Source organism: Cebus imitator, unplaced genomic scaffold (genome assembly GCF_001604975.1).
Source record: "Cebus imitator isolate Cc_AM_T3 unplaced genomic scaffold, Cebus_imitator-1.0 Scaffold334, whole genome shotgun sequence".
Lineage (NCBI taxonomy): Eukaryota > Metazoa > Chordata > Mammalia > Primates > Cebidae > Cebus > Cebus imitator.
Window position 1 is genome coordinate 687,326 of NW_016107649.1, and position 21,981 is coordinate 709,306.

The 21,981-nt window shown below is 43.0% G+C and overlaps 1 protein-coding gene across 1 annotated transcript in view; it reads right to left on the reverse strand.

The window, feature by feature from the left end:
* CLIC5 (chloride intracellular channel 5) overlaps window positions 1-21,981 on the reverse strand; it is a 112,379-nt gene that overhangs the window by 41,709 nt on the left and 48,689 nt on the right. The window contains 3 exon segments of the mRNA XM_037730157.1: window positions 7,028-7,061; window positions 7,064-7,146; window positions 12,924-13,033. Coding sequence (XP_037586085.1) covers window positions 7,028-7,061; window positions 7,064-7,146; window positions 12,924-13,033 — 227 coding nt within the window.

Genomic DNA, 21,981 nt, shown 5'->3' on the forward strand with positions numbered 1-21,981 from the left:
GCTCTCTACTATGAGGCAGGTAAGGAAGGCATTTTTGTTTTCTTTTTACATGGAAGGGAACTGGATACCTGAAAAGATAAATAATGATTTAAAAACCATGGCTAAGGCCGGGCGCGGTGGCTCAAGCCTGTAATCCCAGCACTGTGGGAGGCCGAAGCGGGTGGATCACGAGGTCAAGAGATCGAGACCATCCTGGTCAACATGGTGAAACCCCGTCTCTACTAAAAATACAAAAAAAAAATTAGCTGGGCATGGTGGCGCGTGCCTGTAATCCCAGCGACTCAGGAGGCTGGGGCAGGAGAATTGCCTGAACCCAGGAGGCGGAGGTTGCGGTGAGCCGAGATCGCGCCATGGCACTCCAGCCTGGGCAACAAGAGCGAAACTCCGTCTCAAAAAAAAAAAAAAAAAAAACCCATGGCTAATAAAGGGTGGAGGGACAATGAAGACCTGGTTTCCCAGACTGCAGCAGTGTCCTTCCGCCTCCACTGCTTCTCTGGAAACAGTAAAAGGAAATGTGCATCGAGCACCTACTGTGCAGCAGACACTGTTCTCGTCCCTTTACAGGTATTCACCATTTACTTCTCATAACAACTCTGTTGCTACTATTGTTAGCTTCATTTCCCACATGGGGAAATGGTGGCATAGAGAGATGAAGCAATTTTCCTGAGGTCACATGGCTGGGTGGCAAAGCCAGCATCCCAACCCAGGCAGTTTCACTGTGGAAGACTAGGTTTTAAATTCCACGTTGTGTGGCTTCTCATAAACACTTCTGCGGACCCTGAAAGCCCCAGAGCCCTAAAGGTTGAACTGAGCACCATGGAGGAGCTGTCTCCATCCACCAGGAGGGGGCGCTCATGCACCGATGCTGCACACACATGTCTTCCTAGGTAACACTGAGAATTATCACATTCATTTGCTGTGGCTGGGGGCACACAGCAGGGCTTCCTGCAAGATACTAGGTAATCTACCAAGACTTGGGAATTTAGTGTCATCTCTTCCTATTTCGGCCTTCTTACATTAGAATCCAGCATGCTATTAGATTTGATAGACTTTTTAAATTGTTATTAACAAACGCCAAGTGTTTGTTTCTCCTTGATAACGTAAAGACAGAAAAACCTAGAAAATGCACCTCACTGGGCAGCTTGTCTGGGTTTGTTGCTTTGTTTTGCTCTATCTCATCAATTTGTCAAAATTTCAGTCATCTGACCATTTCTTCACAATCAGGGTGAGCCAAACGGGGATGTGTGGTACCAAATCCAAGATGAGGACAGAGGACCGTGTATTCAGGGGCCTATGGTGGTGTGATCCTGTTTCCCAAGCACTAGAACTCATTGGGACTTTACTGTATAGTGCAGTGTTCCATTTGAGCTTTGTTCTTGTGGGAAGCGTGTCTCTAAGGTGTTAATCTCACAGATTTCAGTAACTATGCTGGGAGAGGCTACTATATAGGATAAGTGCATTCGTTTTACCTCCATATTTATGCCATGTTTTAAATATGCCAATGTGGGCTACAAAGTACATTCTCTTTCTCTAAAAGGGTAGAGAAGAGTGTTTCATTCACAGAAACATCTTTGAAATAACATTGGATCTGACAATAATCAAAGAGATGATACATTTTTCTAACTCAGGAGTCAGGAAACTATGACCCATGACCCCTCTTTGTCTATGGCCCTCAAGCTAACAATGGTTTTTACATGTTTAAATGCTTGAAAAAAATCAAAAGAAGGATACTGTTTTGTGACATGTGAAAATAATATGAAATTCAAATTTCAATGTTCATAAGTAAAATATTATTGAAACAGTCATGCCCATTCATTTACATACTAGTTTATGGCTTCTTTCACAGTGTAACAGTGGAATTGCAACAGACATTGAACAGCCCACAAAGCCAAAAATACATGACTACCTGACCTTTAACAGACAAAATTGCTGACTCGTGATCTAACTGATGAAAATTTCGCTCCACCCTGTTTTTAAGATATCTTATTTCAAATACATGCACTTAACTTTCATTCTGGGAAGTAAAACAGTTGGCTTCTCACCAAAAAAAAAAAAAAAAAAAAGTTTCTTTTTCAAAAGTAGAATATAGTAGCAAAAAACAACAAAAAAAGAAAAAGCCATGGCAGATGGTAGTGCCCTATCTGACTTCTCACTGATTTCTCAGTGGCTAGCCACAGCCAACCAGGACACTGAATAAAAGGACACTTGCCATGCAATTAAACCAGTGTACATGAAACACCTACCGAGGACCAGGCCCTGAGACTGGTTTTGGGGATAGATACCCTGGAGAAAAAGAAAGATGGTTGTGATGGGATGACCTTGCTGATGGCAGCTTGAGTGTTTTCCTTCCTTTTTCTAACAAGCTGAAAAGTGGAAGGACTTCCTCTGTCTCTCATTTCTCCATTGTTCCCACTTCCTTACGTTCACCAACCCCTCACATGAGAAGGAGGTTAATGCGTCTGACTTTCCTAATCCTTGACTGTGTGCTTGTTTGTCTCATCTCTGCTGTGTAAGCAAAAGATCCCTGGAGGTGGAAGAGGCCTGGCTTATTCATTAAAAGATATCCCATAGGATCTGGGGTTTTAAGACCGAAGGTCACCAATTGTCTGTACAGTTGCACGTGGGAGACAGACCCAAGACAGGCACTGACCGCTCTTTCTAATTCTTTGAGCTAGCACTTCATGAGCTCTTACTTCATATCAGGCACTAGGCTCAGTAGGATTATTTACTATAAAAGCCCTAAAAGATCAACAGCATCGTTCTTATTTTGTAGATGTGAGAATTAAAGATTCTAGAGGTTTCAGGTCATTTGCCTGTAGCAGAGAATATGCATACTCACTAAACAGCCATGCAATTCTATTTCCCTGCTTCTCTCTCACCTAAGTTGGGATCGATCATGTGTGGATTCTGACCAATGGGATAGGAGAGAAAGTAACATCACCACGCACATCTCTGGCCCTGCAAGACACTTTGGGCGATCTTTCTTCTCTCTCTCCCTACTGAAGGAGCCTTGGAGGGCATGTATTCCAAAAACTACAAGATGGAAGAGGACCACACCACCCACTCAGAATTTGCTCAAGTGAGAAGTAAACCTGTGTTTTGTTAAGCCACTGTGATGTTATGGCTGATCTGTTACTGCAGCATAGTACAACCTAGTGGTATGGATTTGAACCCGAGTCACTCTGACTCCAAACCTCATGCCCCCAGCTACCATGCCATCCTGTGGAAGTCTGGAGACTGCTTCTCTACCTCCCAGAGGGTTGTTTTTCACAGTGGTGAGTTACCACTATATATTTTTGTTGAGACAGAGTCTCACTCTGTCACCGGGCTGGAGTGCAGTGACACGATCTTGGCTCACTGCAACCTCTACTTCCCAGGTTCAAGTGATTCCTCTGCCTCAGCCCCCGAGTAGCTGAGACTACAGGTGCGTGCCACCATACCTGGCTTTAACAAAATTTTTTTTATTTTAGTAGAGGCAGGGTTTCATCACATTGACCAGGATGGTCTTGATCTCCTGACATCGTGATCCGCCTGCCTCGGCCTCCCAAAGTGCTGGGATTGCAGGTGTGATCCACTGTGCCCGGCCTACATTTTTAAAAATAATGAATTCAAGTTGTCTTCCAATACTGTCAGTGTTCCGAACCCTGTTGATACTTAAATCATTCTTGCTGGTTGACTGACTAAATGACATACCACGTAACTAGACTATATCAGTCTACTGTCCTGAATTTTTGTTACAGCATCTGTGTACTAGGATTATTTGAGACAACCACCACCTCTGGGAGAGTACTTTGAGAAGCTCATGGAATTGTGGAACATGCACCAAAAGGCATCTTGGAGACTCTGTAGTGTCACCCTCTCATTTTAAAGATGAGAAGACAAGGCAGGTCTGAGAGGGAGAGAGGCTTGTTCAAGGTCATACAACAGACACTGGTAGAGAGGTGACCAGAGGTAGGGCTCCTGACTCTCAGTGCTGAATCCTAGAAACTTCGGCCACTCCATGGAGATGAAACACAAGGGCCAGAATGTCCCAACAGTCATCCCAGCATTAATCACAACGCTTCCTTGCCGAGTGTTCATTCACTAGGTCAATCTAAGGAAAGGGACGGATGTTAGTCTCATTTAGAAACAACGTGAGACTTCCTGGATTCCTCATTTTGACACCAAATGCTCCCTGGGATCAAATGTGATTAAAAAAAATAGTTGTAGTGTTTGTATGTGGTTTTCTCCTTTAAAAAATAAAGCTAAGGGGAAAAAGGCTCCCATAATGTCTTGGCTTTTGACAGCTTTTACAAATAGTGGTATGATGAGAAACACATGGCTGATGAGCGCTTGGGGAATGGTTTGAGAGTTTGCTGCCCCCTAGAGAAACAGAAGACCAGGCTGCCCTGCTCCAGATGCCTCATAACACGGGCCACTCCACCTCCCAGCCTGAGTCGCTGGGGAAGCTGGAAAGGCTGGTGGGTTGTTGTGGGCAGACCAGCAGGCTTCCATGGGGCTGAGGCCCTGGCTTGGCAACATTTACTGGGAGTAATTGTGGCAACTGCCTCAGTCTGATGGGTGCAGATGCATCTAAGGGACACTCCTGAGGGGCTCTGGAATACTTGATGGTCTCACCCTTAGCATCTCCACCTTGGTAGCCTGGAGATGTGCATTTTAACAGCTTCAAGGATTTTGCTACCTGAGTGTACTGGACTGTTAGGTCACTAACATGGCAGGAATGCACTTCATAAAACCTATACACAACAGCACTCCAGAGAAGGACCTAGACCACAGGGAGTAGAGCTCAGGACAGGGAAGGTGGGTGGAGAGGGTAGAGTGGAGGGAGGGTCCACATCCAGCCCTGCCCACCCCTATTTGGATCATGGAAACTTCAGAATGTGATGAAATGATGATGAAGTCAGGTGATGAGCTGCCTCTGGAAGTATGCTCAAGGACACGTGGGGCATACTATTCCAGCAGTCTCTGGCCTGCCTTGTGGTCCTACTGTGGTTGCAGATTGGAGACCTCTGAGTTAGAGAAGCAGCCCAGGAAAGGCACAGCTGCGCTGGGGGTGGTGTGGTGGTGGAGGGAAGCTTGCTAAAGGGCATATGAAGAACCAAAGAGCAAGAAGGGCTCTGGGAGGCATCCTGTCCCAGAGAAGGGAACAGAGGCTGAGAGCAGAGAAGGACTGGTTCAAGAGGTCACAGCACATCACTAGCAGACTAGGACTATATCACAGCCCCTCACCCCTACATCCACTGCCTGGAAAAAGACCAAATGGGCTCCTCTGCTACTCACTGCCTCCAGTTCCATTTCCTAATGATGGAAGCCCTCACTCCTGAGTGCCAGTGTTACTTCTACAAGGGAAATGTTAACTGCATCATCAACTTTCCTCTATGGGTCTCCCAGGCAAAGTCTAAACTCCAGTTATTGAAAAGAACATTTTTTTTACATGTGGGATTTCAAACCAGTGCTAGCAATGAGGTTGAGTCCTGGGGAGGGGGATGGAGTCTGGGCTCCCTCAGGGCACTTCCAGTGAAGTGACTGGCTGGTGTCCTGTTCAGACATGTGTGTGGCTTCCAGCAGTGGCTGGGCTGGAAGTTATATGTGAGGCTGCCCTGTTGATTTAATGAATGCATTTATTTAAAGTCTATACTTAACTGCTTCCAATGGGCTTGAGGTGGCTTTCCACTCTCAGTGTGAAAATAAACTGTCTCAATATGGACAGCAAATAATATTTTTAAGGAAGAATGTGTGATTGTTTAAGGATTGATTGGAGCATGACTGGGGGTTTTAATTTTTTAACAGCAATTCACTAGATGAGCAACCTTGGGTAAGTCACTTAATCTCTCCCTGCCCTGATTGTGAAATGAGGTTAATGATAGTACCTACCTTCCAAGGCTGCTAGAAGGACGAAATGAATCACATTAGCTAAGTGCAGTGAATGGTGCCTGACACGAAATGAAGGCTATGAAAGTGTTGATAAATAAATACAGCTTTAAAATCAATGCAGGATGGTGGTTTTTCATAGTCGAATCCCACTTACTTTACCCACTTGGTACGTCCTGAACCCTTCTTTCTCCTCTCCCCCGATTTTCTTGCCCTGCCTTGTCTCAGCCCTTTATTCTGTTCTGCATGGACAGTCACCAGCGGCTCCCCGAAATTAATTCCTCTATCTCCAGCTTCATGGTCCTCTAGGATACCGGCTTCCCTCAACCTCTAAAGTAGGTCTTAAAAGGGACTCCCCACCTCCTGTGCTTAATCCCTTTCCAGATACCCCACGGAATTCACCACAGCATAGTACCCTACAGGATAAAGTCCATGCCTCACTCTATATGTAGTATTATTTTTCTAGTGTTTTTCAAAAATTGTGATTATTTTAATCCCCGATCACAGTATTGTTTAATGAACAGGTCTAGCTTTAGGAAACTTTAGAAGTGATCAGTCTTCTTTTTAACTGCTCTTTTCTAACAGTAGCGACATGTCACCCAACAAAAACTTAGAGCTCTCTGGTCTATATGCTCCCTGAAACTGTTTACAAAACAGGAGCTGCTTTCAGTTAGTTTTTCCCTCTGTTTAATTGTGGAGTCAGACCAGATTTGGTCAGGTATAAGACCCTGGATGTTGTTTGAAGTAACTGGCCTTTCTTGACTTCTTTTCATTCTGGCAGCCTTTCAGCTGTGGTTCTGAAATGAAGGAAACTTATCCCTCACTTCAAGGTCTTCCAAGCAAAGTGAGTTGGAGAGAGGGGGACATACTGGGGCAAGGGAGGTGTGGCGTCCCAGGGCTCCTAAAATCACTCTGTGTAGGTGGGAGTCCCTGGCTCTGCTTCATAGGCCCTATCTACTCTTGAGTGGATTTCATGGAGCTGTTTTGAGATTGGCATCCCTCTGAGGGTCCCAGCTCTCCTTTGAAGAGAGGGTCCTATTCTCTGGACTGCTGAGGTTCCTTTGGAAATGCATCTGCTCAAAGTTAACACCAGGTCTTTGCAGATCCAGCATGAACCCTTCCCATTTCAACAGCTCGGAAAGAAACAGATCCTTACTTTTCAGGGGTCAAGGTCTCCTCCAGGAACTCTTATTGACATCTGTCTTCACATCCCCGTTGAAGGTCAGGAAGGGCGGGTGTGTGCCGGGGGCTAGGTTGTGCAGGTCGGCTGGCTTTCTGCAGAGAGAGAGCAAGATTCAGGTGTTGGCTTACAGCAGGGTGCTTCCTGTTCTGGGAAACCTAAGATTGATTGTAACTTAGATTCCCTGTGCTATCCAACATGTCTGTCGGGGGAAACAGATTTATGGTGTATGGTGTAGGGCAGGGGAGGTTGGAGGAAGCTCTGAAAGAATGTGATGTGACCTGGGAAGTGGGTCCGGTGGAGTCAACCAGAGAAGAACAAGTCAAGGTGAAGGAGTTGAGTGCTGTTGAAAAAGTGGAGAGAATCCAGGTGATTATCTAAGTCAGATCCAAACTTTAATTATCCAGGGTAGAGGTGGGGTTTTGCTTTTAAAAGCTCTTCAGGCCAGGCACGGTGGCTCACACCTGTAACCCCAGCACATTGGGAGGCCGAGGCAAGTGGATCACCTGAGGTCAGGAGTTTGAGATGAGCCTGACCAATGTGGAGAAACCCCATCTCTACTAAAAATACAAAATTAGCCGGGTGTGGTGGCACATACCTGTAATCCCAGCTACTTGGGAGACTGAGGCAGGAGAATTGCCTGAACTGCGGAGGCAGAGTTAGTAGTAATCCCAGAAAATGCCGTTGCACTCCAGTCTGGGCAACAAGAGCAAGACTCGAAAAAAAAGCTCTTTCACTAATCTGCCTAACAAAAATGTACTACACATAATTTCATAATTTAAAATTTAATTAATTAGATCACACTTTTCTTCTAATATATATCTCCAGATACAAAAAAAAAATGGAGATTTTGGGCCATTTGATCAAGTTAGATGCTTCTGCTGTGTGTAATTTATATTTTAATATCTAATAACCAATGTCTAACATCAATCAGCCTTGTCACACTCAACAAAATACTTTTCATGAAACAGCCCCTGATATGGACTTTGGGCAGCCATGAAAATAAACTATTAGATTGAAAACAATTAAATGAAGACATTTGTTTCACAAGTCTTCTTATTGCTAAGATTATTCCTCCACAAACACCAGGTTGGCTACTATCAAGGATTCTGCACCAAGAACTCCTATTGCTGAGTAAGAAAGCCTTACAATTCAAGCTCCATGAGGCAAAAGACCCAGAACCATGCCTGGCATATAGGAGGCTCTCAGTAGATACATATTTTTAATGGCTACATGAATAAAGCCTGCATTTTTTAGCCACTGGCAGTGACTCATGCCTGTAATCCCACCACTTTGGGAGGCTGACAAGGGGAGAATCACTTGAGCCCAGGAGTTTGAGACCAGCCTGGGCAACATAGCGAGACCCCATCTTTACAAAAACCATAAAAAAATTAGCTGAGCATGGAGGCATGTGCTTGCAGTCCCAACTACTTGGGAGATTGAAGCAGGAAGACTGCTTGAGCCCAGGAGTTCGAGGCAGTTGTGAGCCATTGATGGCACCTCTGCACTCAAGCCTGGGTGACAGAGTGAGACTCAGTCTCAAAATAATAATAACAACAGCAATAATAATAACAACAACAGAAACTCATACATTTTAAATTTAAAAGTGAGTGATTTTAGCTGCAGAATTAGAAGTCAAACATTGGTCTGAAATTGGTAAAAACGTCAATCCAGTTATGAAGGCTTTCTGCTTTCAGTTGAACGTGGGGAGAGCCAGGAGGCAACCCCACTGCTGTGGTATTCATGCTCACCGCAGTCTACCTTTTACAGTATTTTAACTTAATTCAGTCATCCACTATTACTCATCAAATGTGACTATGATGCTTCTAGGTTTAGTAGAAAGAAGTTATTTTTCTTGAAACATTTAAAAATTCTGTTCAACATACATACATCAAAATTCTCCTAGGATTCAGAAATTGTGCCTAGTTTTTAAAATTATGGGGTTACTTAAATATTACCTTAAGTTAAAAACAATGTATTTTCTAAGTAAATGCAAATTCTGCTTTCTGAGGGGATTCGAATAGAGCACTTGGTTTATGAAAGTTATTTCTTTTTATAGCAAACTTTGCTGGGCCCAGTAGGATCTTTCAGGTCACACACACACACACACACACACACACACACATATGTAGGCTACCTGGTGTTTATATATATATGTATACGTATAAAATAGGCAGCAAATTTGGTCCCTAAGAAGACAGAGAGCTCTTTGGTGTGCCTGTTGGTTTCTGGGTCAGACACTTAAAGAAATGTAAGATAACCAAACCAACAGTACATTTCTCCCCCTGGGAAAGAGGAGACCCAAAAGTCCTAAATTACCCAGAAAGAAAGGGCTAGATGATGGAGAAGTGGATGAAAATCTGGAACGCAGTCCCAGTCGGATGAATGAACAATTAATTAACTGAATAATTATTTGAACTTCTTGCCCTTAGCCCACAGCAGTGCTAAATGGCGTTTCTGGTGTGCACTGGGGAACACACTGACTACCTGCAGGAAGGCCAAATGCAATCGGACGGGAAGTGGCCTTGCGTTTGATACGGGTAGGTCCTGTGAATACCCAGGGGTGTGCTTCTGTGTCTGTGCCAGCTGGTCAGAATGCAAGATCAAGAATGGAGCAAAGTGAGGGGAAGAAGGGTTGATAGATCAGGGAAAATGGGAAAAGGGAGGGTTTCACTAAAAAAAAAGAAAATAGTAGGGAATAGGAGGGAAAGTGGTGGCAACTTCCAAGATGGGGCTGGAACATCAGATTCACCCCAAATGCTCTCTCTGAGAATGCCACATTTCTTGTGGGAGTCGGGAGTGGAAAACATTAGACGCAGAAACTGTAAAAAAGTAAACAGTGGGGATAGAGGAGTCTGTAATGAAACAAATTCCTGGCGTAATCAGTTTGGGAGGGGAAGAGAAGAATTTCAATTACTGTGCTACTCCCATGTCGCTCCCCAAACACATACACTCTCCAGCTGCATTCTGAGGCACTTGGAACTCAGACAATTGAGACGGAAAGTATTTTTAAAATCTAATTTACGTAGTCTCTGTGTTTACTTTGTGCATGTCCCTCATTTTCGACAGTGAAAGGACATTCTTTATTTGCTCCTGGTTTTTAGAGCTGACACAAGGCAGCAATGTGTGCACTCTTGGTCACCTCTCTGTGGCTTAAAAGATACAGAAATGTGTTGTGTTTGTGGTGGTGGTGGTGGTGGTGGTGGGCTTTCTTCCTGGGCCTGTCAGATGACATTGGGAAGTACTGCCTATGGCCACCGACGCTCAGCTGGAGTTGCAGCCCTCTCTCTTTGTTGACCCTGATTCCGCATTTATAGTTGAGACTACAACATTAGCATGGGATGACATATTGCCAGGTCTGATTTATGAACTAGGTAAGGAGTATTGGTCTCCTTTTCCTTGCTGGATTGCCAGCTCCATGAACCCAGTGACAGTCCTAAGAATAGCCAACACACATGAAGTTCTTGCTGTGAGCCAGGTACAGGACTGATTACAAATGCTTTACATGGCCTGCCTTGATAAATCCTCACAGTAATCCTATCGATTAAAAAGACACTGTCTTCATTGTACAGATGAGGAAACTGAGGCTCTGAAAAGTTCAAGATTATTCAGTCACTAAAGGGTGGTATCAGGAAAATAAATCAGTTTTCTTAGAAATTAATGTGTGTTGGTGGGTTGGGGAGGGTGGTGGGAAACAGTAAGAAAATTTTCTTATCTGTAAAACTGGAGTGGTACTACTTGCCTGGCCTACGTCAAAGGGGTGTTGGCTGGACCAGATGTGATCACATGAAGGAGGAACCAAAGCATCTGAAGCACACAGGCAGGGGTGGTTCCCTTTCCCACTCCCATCTCCAGCAGACATACAAGTCCTGTCTCACACGTGGCAATCCAAACACCTCCGATTCTCCACGGAAAGAGGCTGCTCTTTCAGAAGTCTCCTGCTTTCTTTAGTTATTGCAGGCACTAATTGCATAGTGGATGCAAGTTCATTTATTTGAAAGATAGTTGAGGACCTATAAAAAGCTGGTTGCTATGGAAGATGCAAAGAAACTTAAAACAGGATCCTGGTCTGCCCTTGAGGGATTTAAGGTCTCATTTGAAAGACAAACAAACTTCATAACTAATGTGTTACCAAGAGCATAGTATTTGAACCAAGGAGATGGAGTTTTTAGCCCTCTAATTTCTAGTTGGCACCTTCAGCGAATCATTTAAATACACCTATCTTAGTTTCCTTGTATAAATAACACAGAGAAGTAAGACCTTCTTCACAGGATTATACATGATGTGATTTTTTTTTAAATGGGAAAGCACTCACCGGTTGTAAAGCATTAGGGGTACAGACATCATAACTTGGTGAAACGCTAAATAATGACACAAGGCAACAGCAACATAAGCAACAGGTGCTGGGTGAGTCTGGAGGGAGGCTGGGTTGAGAGGTGTGCTTGGGATTGTGGTGCGGTGGGCATGAGAAGGTCTCACAGAGGGGATGGGGCTGAAGCTCAGCCTGGAGTCAGGGACAAGAAGGAAGAGAGGGGCTATTTTAGACAGAGGATGCAGCTCAGCGAAGGGATGGAGGCTCGAAGGAAGAATAACAGCAGAAGGTAGGACAGCCTGACAGAGTAGACAAGTCATGGTGAGAAGCGTTGAGAAAGAGTGCTGGGAAGAAGGAAGGAGAGGACAAATTGGGGCTTTGGATGCATTAATTCAATGGACAATGGAAAGCATCAAAGGTTTTTTGAGCATGAAAGTGGCCTGATTAAAGCATTTTTTAGGAAGAATAAATAACCTTAGAATCATATAAAGGATGGGTCAGAGAGGAGAAAAAGAGAGAGAGAATGTGTGAGTCTGGAAGGATAAAGACCCGTTTGAAGAACAATGAGACCATTGGGGTGACAGTGGTGAGACTTGAATCAAATGTAGGCTTTGAGAATGTAAAAGAGAGTTTGAAGGAAGAGAGAATGCAATAGAATGCTCTAGACTTGGCTACTGATCAACAATGAAGGTGGCAATAGAAAGGAGCAGGAAGTGTTCAGTGGCTAGAAAATAGAAGAAAAAAGGAAGTGAGGAAGAGCTTAACTCAAAGGAAAAGGATGAAAATTGATGTATACAATATTCGACATATATGATAACAGAACATCCAAGTGGAAATATCTAGATGATAGCAGAGCTCTGTGTATAGAATAATTCACATAAAGATGACAGGGAGAATATGCCAAGCTCACCAGGGATGAAGGTAGAGGCAGAAGATGAACACTCAGGGAGTGAGCCTCGAGCTGTTCCACATTTAAACAGGTGGAAGACAGGAAACAGAACACATTCTCTAGGAGTGAAAAGAGTGTGGCTCCTGGTGTTTGTAAGTCATTAAGCTGCACTTTAAAAACAGAACAGTAGTAACTCTCCATCCAGGCTTGTATTCTAGAACTGTCACACTAAGGACTTCTAAAGGTGGGAACACAGCATGGGAAAGGGTCTGGATCACAACTCCCTGAAGACTTGGACTCTCACATCTGAAATCCTGCTAGGGTTCCATGGATGGTGGCCTTATTACTACTGAAGTGACTAATCCTATAGTTTTAGATGTCTGTGCTCATCTGTGTGCTTCAAACACTTAGTTGCATAGCCAATGTCCATTCCTTCCTTCTTCTTTGCTAATCAACAATTGCTAATCAGGGCAGTGAAGTGCTGGGCACCAAGTGAGATGCTCGCCTTTGCAAACTCTCTTGTAGCTAAGACTGCACCTTGAGACACAGTTCTGGACAATGAAATGTGATCAAGGGGCTGCTGGGAGCCATGGAAGGTTTTTGCCCACCTTCATGGAAGGTTCTCTGTTTGTGCAGCTAAACATACTCCTCATTAATGCAGTGCACTTTACCTTTTCAGATCCACAGTGGTGACATTGAACACGACTCCTTTCAGCCAGAGAATCATGAAGAGGCGCTGAGAGAAAGGACAGTTGCCGATGCTTTCCCCATCACTTCCAGCCTGGAAAGAAGAGAACCAGTGTCCTGAGTGGGCAGGTGCAATTAGCAAGGGGAACGTAAGACTGTAACGCCCAAATGAAGGTCTGAGAAGAGCTTACTAAAACCATGTCCCAGCAACTTCAAAGGGCAGTAGCCTGATATTATTCATCTTTGTCTTTTTAATATCCACGGAGGGCAATGGCTAGCACCATGTAAAGTCTCAATAAATACTTGCTTAAATGAACTTGATAATTATGCAGAATCACAACTTTATGAAATCATAGAACCCTGGCATCTCGGGGTAAAAAGAGACCTGCAGCATCACATAGTCTGACACAAATGACACTGGAATGCCAGCATCTACACTCCCAAGTAAGCATCTAGTCTCTTCTTAAATATCGCCACTGACCAGTCATTTGTATTAATATCTCTCAGAGAAGTTCATTCTGAGGATTGCTCTAACAATTAGAAGTGCTTTTCTTTGGTTACCTAGCCAAAATATGTTCCTCTGTAGTCTACCCTCCCCCACCCCTTGGTCCTTGCTCCACATGGACGTCATGAATATAAATATCTCAGACTTTGATCCCATCTCCCTATATGGAGGATAGTCAGGAAGCTCAATGCTTTAATCAATATACCACTTAGCCGGCTAGTACTTGGCTTTCTCTGTCAATAAACCATTCGTTTGTTAAAGTACGCTTTTATTCAACAAATACATATTGACTATCAGTTATGTGCAAGGCACTGGTAAGAATTGCCCAGGAGATTTAAAATTCCATTCCTCCAAGGAGATTATGGCCTTCTGTAGGGTGGGCTGGGGGATAAGACAGGAATAAATATAAAAATAGCAACATTATTATTGGGTGTTCTTGCACTTCTGTCATTTCATTTCCCCTTCCTCAAGATAGTAGACTTTTTTAGGTCTGAAAAACAAGTCTATCTTTACTGCACTTCTGAGTGGGCTGCAGATCCATAAATTTCACAGAGAATTAATTTCAAACAAACATATGAATAAGCAAAAAGTTTGGGGAATCAGTCTCTGTAGAATTCATTTTCATCCGATGTTTTATTGATCCCCCAACATAGTACTCAGAGGAAGAAATAACACTTGCTCCGGACTCTGATGTTGGCTGCCCTGGAAACCATGGTCCCCACAGGTGGCCTGGTAGAGGATTCCACTGACAGGGAGGACATGTGTAGGCCTGGGTACTGAAGACTCCTAAAAAGCTGTAAACAATCCAACCAACATCCAGGAATGGGCCTTACTGAGATTTTTCTTTTTCAAAAGAAAGGGCGAAAACAAATGCATTCCAGTAGCTCAACACACTATTTTCCCCCCTGAGGTTTGTTTTGCTGTGGCATTCAGATGGGGAGGCAGCGATGCCTTCTTTCATACATTAGAACCTAATTGTGCGCTTATTTCTACCTTGCAAATTGCTCCCAGCAGGGACTCAGGTTTATAATGGAAAACTGAAACCTTTGACAGTGTTGGCTGTATGTAATTGCTATGAAATTACAGTTATTTTACCTCCCTTTTAACTACCCCAAAAGCCCCACTCTCTATTCAGTTCTCACTTTTCCCCAGTGCTGGAAATAGACTCACCCCTGAGTCTTGAGAGAGCATGGACTCTGTTATATAAAATGGGAAAGGTAAGAGGGCACAGTGTGGGCGCCACACCTGCCCACAGAGCTTCAGTTACCAATAAAACACACCCAGACAGGTGGCTATTAATTTAATAATAGCTTGGTGCTCACTTGAGTTTATGATGTAAATTCTCCAGGAACTTCTCAAGAAGCACTTGACAGGTACCATGTTCTGAGTACTTTTAGACATCCCAACACAGGAAAAACTCCCCCCAGGGCCAGTTACAGTGGAAGTAACAAGAGGAGAATTGAAAAAAAGCAAAACAAAAGCAGAAGCCAGATCCATATGCTGTTACCTGTTTTCCTCTGGTGGTGGTGGTGGAAGGATAAGGGAGCTGAAGGAACTAGCAAAAAGTGGAATTCTCAACTACATAAAAAATTCATATAATAATATAGTTGACAATAATAACTTATGTCTATATTGTCAGGCATTGTTCTAAAGGATTTACATCTATTATTAACTTATTTATTTCTCATGAGAAACCTGTGAAGTGGGATATTATCAGCTCTTACAAATGTGGAAACTGAAGCACAGAGCGTGAAATAACTGGCCTAAGGTTATCATCGTGGTGAAGTCAGGATGAACCCAGGTGGTCTAGCTAGAGATCCAGTGCTCTGAGCTGCACCCATGGAGCCAGCCTGAGGGTCCAGCGAGGTAACATGTTCTCCCCAAGTGCTGGGAGGGCTAGTATTGAATTGTATGGACATCCTCTGGTCCATGTGCAATCACACCAGGATTATAGGGTGTGGTGTTCTTCATGGCTCCCTACATTTTCATTATGTCTTATTAAGCTTGTATTTAACTATGATTCCAGGCTTAGTAAACAAAAATTGCCAAAGGCCAATAGAAAGGTGTGAGAATTCTACCATTTATGTCCAGTGTCTGGGTGTCCCTCTTCCAGCTTCCTCTATTCCTCTTCGAAATCCAACAGACTTGTGGCCCTAAGTCATTGTTAAACTCATGGGTTAAATGTGATGAGCTGTGACAACCACCTGAAACATCAACAGAGAATAACCAGAGGGGGTTCAGTTGGACCCCATACCCTAAAAAGTGTGAGGGAAAACCCAGGTAGACTTTGTTCCAGAGAGATTTTGAGCACTGGGGGCCGGGGACTGGCACAAAAGCAGTGTCCTAGGCTGAATCATGTTCCTCCAAATTCATGTCCCCTCTGGAATGTGTGAATGGGACCTTATTGGGCAACAGGGTCTTTGCAGGTGGAATCAACTATAAGATGAGGTCATATTGGATTAGGATGGGCTCCCAACATGACTGGTGTCCTTATAAGAAGGGAGAAATTTGGACACAGACATGCAGAGGACAAAGTCATGTGAAGATAAAGACAGATTGGAGTGACGAAGTATCTACAAGCCAACGAACGCCAAGGATTGGTGGCAGACACCGAAAGCTGGAAGAGACAAGGAAGGATTCTTCCTCCGAGCCTCTGGAGAGAGTCTTGCTCTGCCCACACCTTGATTTTGAGCTTCTGGCCTCCAGAACTGTGAGAGAAGCAATTTCTGCTGCTATCAGCTATACTGTGTATAGCAATCTCTTGGAAACTAATGCAATCAGAGAAGTGTCAAAAGGACAGTGATATATATTAACAGCTAATGGCAAATTTCCCAAGCTCATGATTCTGCTTTAATAAAACAAAATAATAAACAGAATTGCCTTTAGATAAACAGAATTGCCAGCTATAATCCCAAAGTACTTCCTGTTTCCTAGATATAGTGTATATAACAACTTATTATAAAATATCATATCATATATAATATTCCACATGATAATACCAGTAGTAGTAGCATCATGTAATCACATGTCGTATGTTATATGCTGGATACTTCGTATTGTATGCTATTATACAGTTCCTTTCATGTGATCTCTATATATGATGACCTTGGTTCCCTCAAAACATAGTTGATGCTTTATTTACTTTGTCTTCAGCAGCAACAAGCACAGGCACCTAAAACTTACTTCATATTCAGCGCCTGTTTAAATGGATGCATGTTGAGGGGAGGGTGATGTCCCTCCCTTTTTGTGGCTTGAGAATCTCAAAATGCTCTCACTGGCATTCTGAAAATCAACCTAAAATACCTGCATACACACTACATGCATACATACGTGGCTAGCCTGATTTATGTAGTACGCTAGCTGAAGACTGTGGTTCTAGACCCACCTCTGCCTCTACTTCACCATGTGAATGACCTTAGGTAAGTCACCTCCTCTTGGCCTCAACCATTGCACCTATAACTTCCTGCAATTTTATAAATTCAAGTGGAAAAATGGAGATTTATTTAAGACCATGGTTCTCAAACTTTTTACTCTCAGAATTCTTTTATGCTTTTAAAGATTATTGAGGATCCCAGAAAGGTTTTGCTTATATGGATGATAGTTATTGATATTTACTGTGTTGTAAGTTAAAGCTAAAACATTTAAATGTTTATTTATTCATTTATATAATTGCTGTAATAAATGTGTTACATATTAACATAAATAACATCTTAACACAAAATAAGTATATTTTCTTAAAACAAATTTAGTAAGAGTGGTGATGTTTCATATTTTTACACAATCTTTACCATCTGGCTTAATAGATTGGCTTCCACATTTAATCTCTTGGTATTTGGTTGGGGTATATGGGCTTTTTGTGGTTGTTGCTGTTTTTGAAACAGCCTTGCTCTGTCACCCAGTCTTGGAGTGCAGTGGAGCGATTTCAGTTCACTGCAACTTCTGCCTCCCAGGCTCAAGCAATCCTCCCATCTCAGCCTCCCAAGCAGCTGGAACTATGTGAGTGCTTGGCAACATGCTCAGTTAATTTTTTAAAACATATTTTTTGTAGAGGCGTGTTTCCCCATTTTGGCCAGGCTGGTCTCAAACTCCTGGGCTCAAGTGATACATCTGCCTTGCCCTCCAAAGCGCTGGGATTACAGGCATGAACCACTGCTTCTATCCTGGTTGAGGTATATGAAGAAAATCCAAGCTATGTCACTGGAAAAGGGAGGAGTATTTTAACAGCCTGTTCAGATAATTGTGGGTATTCTTCTTTAATACCATACTGAATCTCAACACATGGTGGTTTCTTAAAGATTGGTAGATCAATAGAATTTGAAATCATATCGGTGAAATTCAGAAAAACCCATTCACCTATCTTTTACCTGCCTATATCATTTTGTAAGATACAAATTTGTTATCTGGAGAAAAACTGTTTCACTGTATAATGCAGATCTCCCAAATGCTATATATTTCATTACAAAATATACAAATATCTCATTCATTAGTATGACCGCTAATCTCATCCAAAAAGTTTATGTATAGGGAAGCTATCAAGTTCATGGTGGCAGAAACCTGCTTTCCAGAATTCTAATTTTCTCTTAAAAACTTGCATTTTATCATTGGCAATAAATACTATCAGCTGCTATCCTTGAAATGACAAGCTCATTTGATTGATATTCTAGAAAATGTCTGACAAATACTGAGTCTGAGTAACTACAGTGTGTCAGCCAGTTGCTCTTTCAAGCAAAAACTATTTCTTGAGGGAAGCAGCTGGTTCAGCTGGCAACTCAATCACACAATTGCTTTTCCTTCCACAAGCATCATAATTTGGAATGCAGCCAAGGAGCCTATGTGCATTTCCCATTTCATCAACCAGATTCTTTAGAAGACATGTATGCAAGGGTAGAGATTTAATCACATTATATAATTTTTACTGCTTCATCAAGGGCATTCATAATTGATGCTGTTTTTTTTCACCCCCTGAACATGCATGACTGGCTAGTACTAGTGTTTGGGTTTGTGCTGAAACACCAGTAAACTTACCCACAAAATGCCAATCCCAGAGAGAGAAGCATACCATCTTGATATAACCCTGAAAATAGGTGGGACCTCTTAAAACCCTTGAAAGCCTCTTGGGGACCCCAGAAGTCCATGAACAACATTGGGGAACCATTGTTTTAAGACATTCCATAAACACACCAGGTATGTAGTACTTGACTTCCAGATAATGAAGGGGAAGCTGGTAGTTGTCCAAAAGTCACTCGAGGTACCCAAGTCCAGAAGTGGAAGGAATCATTCAGAGAGGATCCAAGAAGGAATTGCAGAAAGTGGCCAGATGACATTGAAGCTTGATAGATGTGTTAGTTATCAATTTATTGCCTTACAGCTCCAATGCACCCTTGAATATATGCTCTGTGAGAACAGGAGGAATTTCTTTAAACATTTCTCCTTTAAAGTGAGCACAGAGTTAGCCTTTCTCACCAGGGAGAACTAGAGGAGCCCTGCAGGATGAAAAGGCTTTCTTGCTGACTGTGGTGTGGGCTGGGGGTGGGCAACATATCTGTGAGGGCATGCAGTAGAGCCACCCCAGCTACAGGCACAGCATGCAACCCCCCTGGCACCTCATAGCCTTTGCCTGGCAATAACCTTTCCATCATTCTTGACACAGAAACCAAAGTCCCCATTAAGCCTACATCCAGCCAGCCTATGGCCAGGGTGTCCACACAGATTGGTCACTCCCTTTGTAAGCCCCACGCGTCCTGAAGGCCTTCCCCACTGACACCTGGATCCTGCTCCACGCTGTACCAATGCTGATTGCCTGCTCCCTGCCTGGACTCTGGGGAATGGCCTATTGATTGCCCAGCAACTCCTGGCCAGCTCTGGCCTGATCAAACCAGTGAGCTTCTGTGCCAAGTTCTGAACCACTTCTGAGTTTCTCCTTCCCCGGCTCCTCTCCCTCAGCCCTTATAAGTTTCCTTATAAGTCATGGTTACTCTTTTATCATAGTTAATACTTCATGTTGAATTTCTCCTGTTTAACCTACTGTGTGGTTTTCCACTCCTAATTGGACCCAGGCCACATCAGAGACTTAAATGTCTGTTATTTCAAAATGTAAGATTTTCATGACCTTCGACGTCTTTAAAAACCTGGCAAGGTTAAGTCCTGGATGAGGTATTACAAAATAAACCTCAGTTTTCTCAAGAAAGATAATTAAGTCACCATTTACGTCACATTTTCACTTTTTGTTACTGACACCCATGAAACTTGTCCCTGAGGATTCAAGTGATTAAATAATTTTGTTAAATGTATAGGTAAAAATTATACAACAGTATGGTTGTAACTGAACTCAGGAATGATATACTCCAGCTCTTTCTTTTTACTGGTAAAGAAATAGTCCTACAAAGGTTAAATGGATTGCCCATGGTTGCACAGCCTGTTCCCATAGCAGAATCAGGGCTCTAACTCCTGACTCCTAGCTCGGGGCATATCATGTTGGCTGTCATCTTCCAGAAAAGAGTGGCAAAGTGGCAAAGGCCACATGAAGAGGACTTTCTTTAAACACAATAACTCATCTAAACTGTTTAGACAAAGAGCTTTCCTTTATCATCATATTTCCAGCTGGCCATTTTTTAAATTAGTGTAAGCCAGACAACATTCCTAATTGTGACCATTTTTTAAATACCACATGGAAGACTTCAATTAGCAGGGATGGGACTTGGTGGTGGGTAATCCACATGAGGATAGAGAGGTCTGCCCTTGAAGAAATCAGCATCCCCTTTCTCAGAAGCCGCAAAAGGCCTAATTCACTGAGGTCACTTTTCATTCAAGAAACAGGTAACAGGTATACATTTGAGGCTACAGAGATCCTCAACATTTAGCCAAAGTTGAACATCTAGGCTGAATCAGCTCTATGTAGACGGCTACCTACCTCTACAATGTGATATAAAGATTTCTAGGTGCATTGGTCAGAGTTTTCCAGAGACAACCAACACAATATGTATGTATGTGTGTGTGTATAGATATATGTGTACATATATACATATATATAAATATATATACACACATATACATATCCTATTATAACTGCTATATATGGAGAAACACATATACATCTTATCTTTATAGAATAAATTATAATAACATAATATTATATATAACATATGTTAGCAGGGGTGTGGAGGGAGAGAGAGAGATTTATTTTACAGAATTGGCTCACACAGTTGTGGAGGCTTGGGTAGGCCAGTAGACTGGAACCCCATGGAAGAGCTGCAGTTTGAGTTCAAAGGCAGTCTGCTGGCAGAATTCCCTATTCTTCAGAGGGGGTTAGGCTTTTGTTGTCTGAGGCCCAACCACACTATAGAGGGCAATCTGCTTTACTTTCTTATTTTAAGGTTAAGGTCATCCAAAAAAACACCTTCACAGAAGCATCCAGAATAATGTATTAACAATATCTGGGCACTATGGTCCAGCCAAGTTGATGTATAAAATTAACCATTACAGCTGAAGTATATAACATTTTACTAGATCCAGGTAATCTATTAATTCAGTATCTATTATCTGCACCTTAGCTTACTAGATGGTTTTCTCAACAATTGAATATAGTTGTATACATATCCCCTCCCAAAAGGACTTGTAGGCTCCAGATTTACCGCGCTCCTCGGTTTATGCCTCTAAGCGAGCAGGGTCCAGTGGTGCCTTTGATGCATAACTAGCCTGGTCTGATGGTGGCTTGAGCCCAAGGCTGCCTACAACTTGGTGTGTTGCACAATGCCACCGTGTTCACTGTGCTGGGGGGTGTCCGTCTTCAGCCTGCCTTGAGCTTTACGTCCATCCGCCACTGAGTGTATGTTCACCCTCTGTGCTTCACACACTCTGAGAAAGAACTGCCCTTTCCAACTCAACAGCACTGCCCCTTCCTTCTCCAGCCCCTTCTTTCTACTCCCACATGGTTTCTTTCCTATTCTTTCATGTCCCACTATTTGAATAAATGAATAGATTTCTTTTAAACCTCTTGCCAGCCCTGCTTCTGTTTAACAACTTCTGAAATTGTTCTCTTTCAATCTCTTCCTGGGTTAATCAATTCCGTTTCTCCTTTGTGTCTTCATCCTACCTGATATTTATCTTACAGCTAAAATTTTTGACTATCCTTTCTTCTTAAAGCTCAGCCATCTGCAGCCTCCTTTGCCATTTGGTGCCTCTTAGAGGGCAGGGACCAGCTTCACAGGCGGGCAGTCTGTGCAGTCTCATGGGGCCCCACACTTGGTTTAACACTCTGCTGTTGCTACCCTGAAATTCTTAATAATTTTGGAGCAAAGGATCCCTCATTTTTGTTTGGCAGTAGGCACTGCATATTATGTACTGGCTCTGCATGTGGCCCCTTATTCTTCTTGCTGACATCGTCCACTTTCTGACATTTGCTCTCTCTGCTCACCACTCTTCCCCTCCATGCTTGGTGTTCTTTGGAGAACTTATCTACTCCTAAGAATGTGATTGTCCTCCCCAAGTCAGCAATTACTCTGGCTTCTAGGCCTATAAACATGCTACTTACCCTAAGG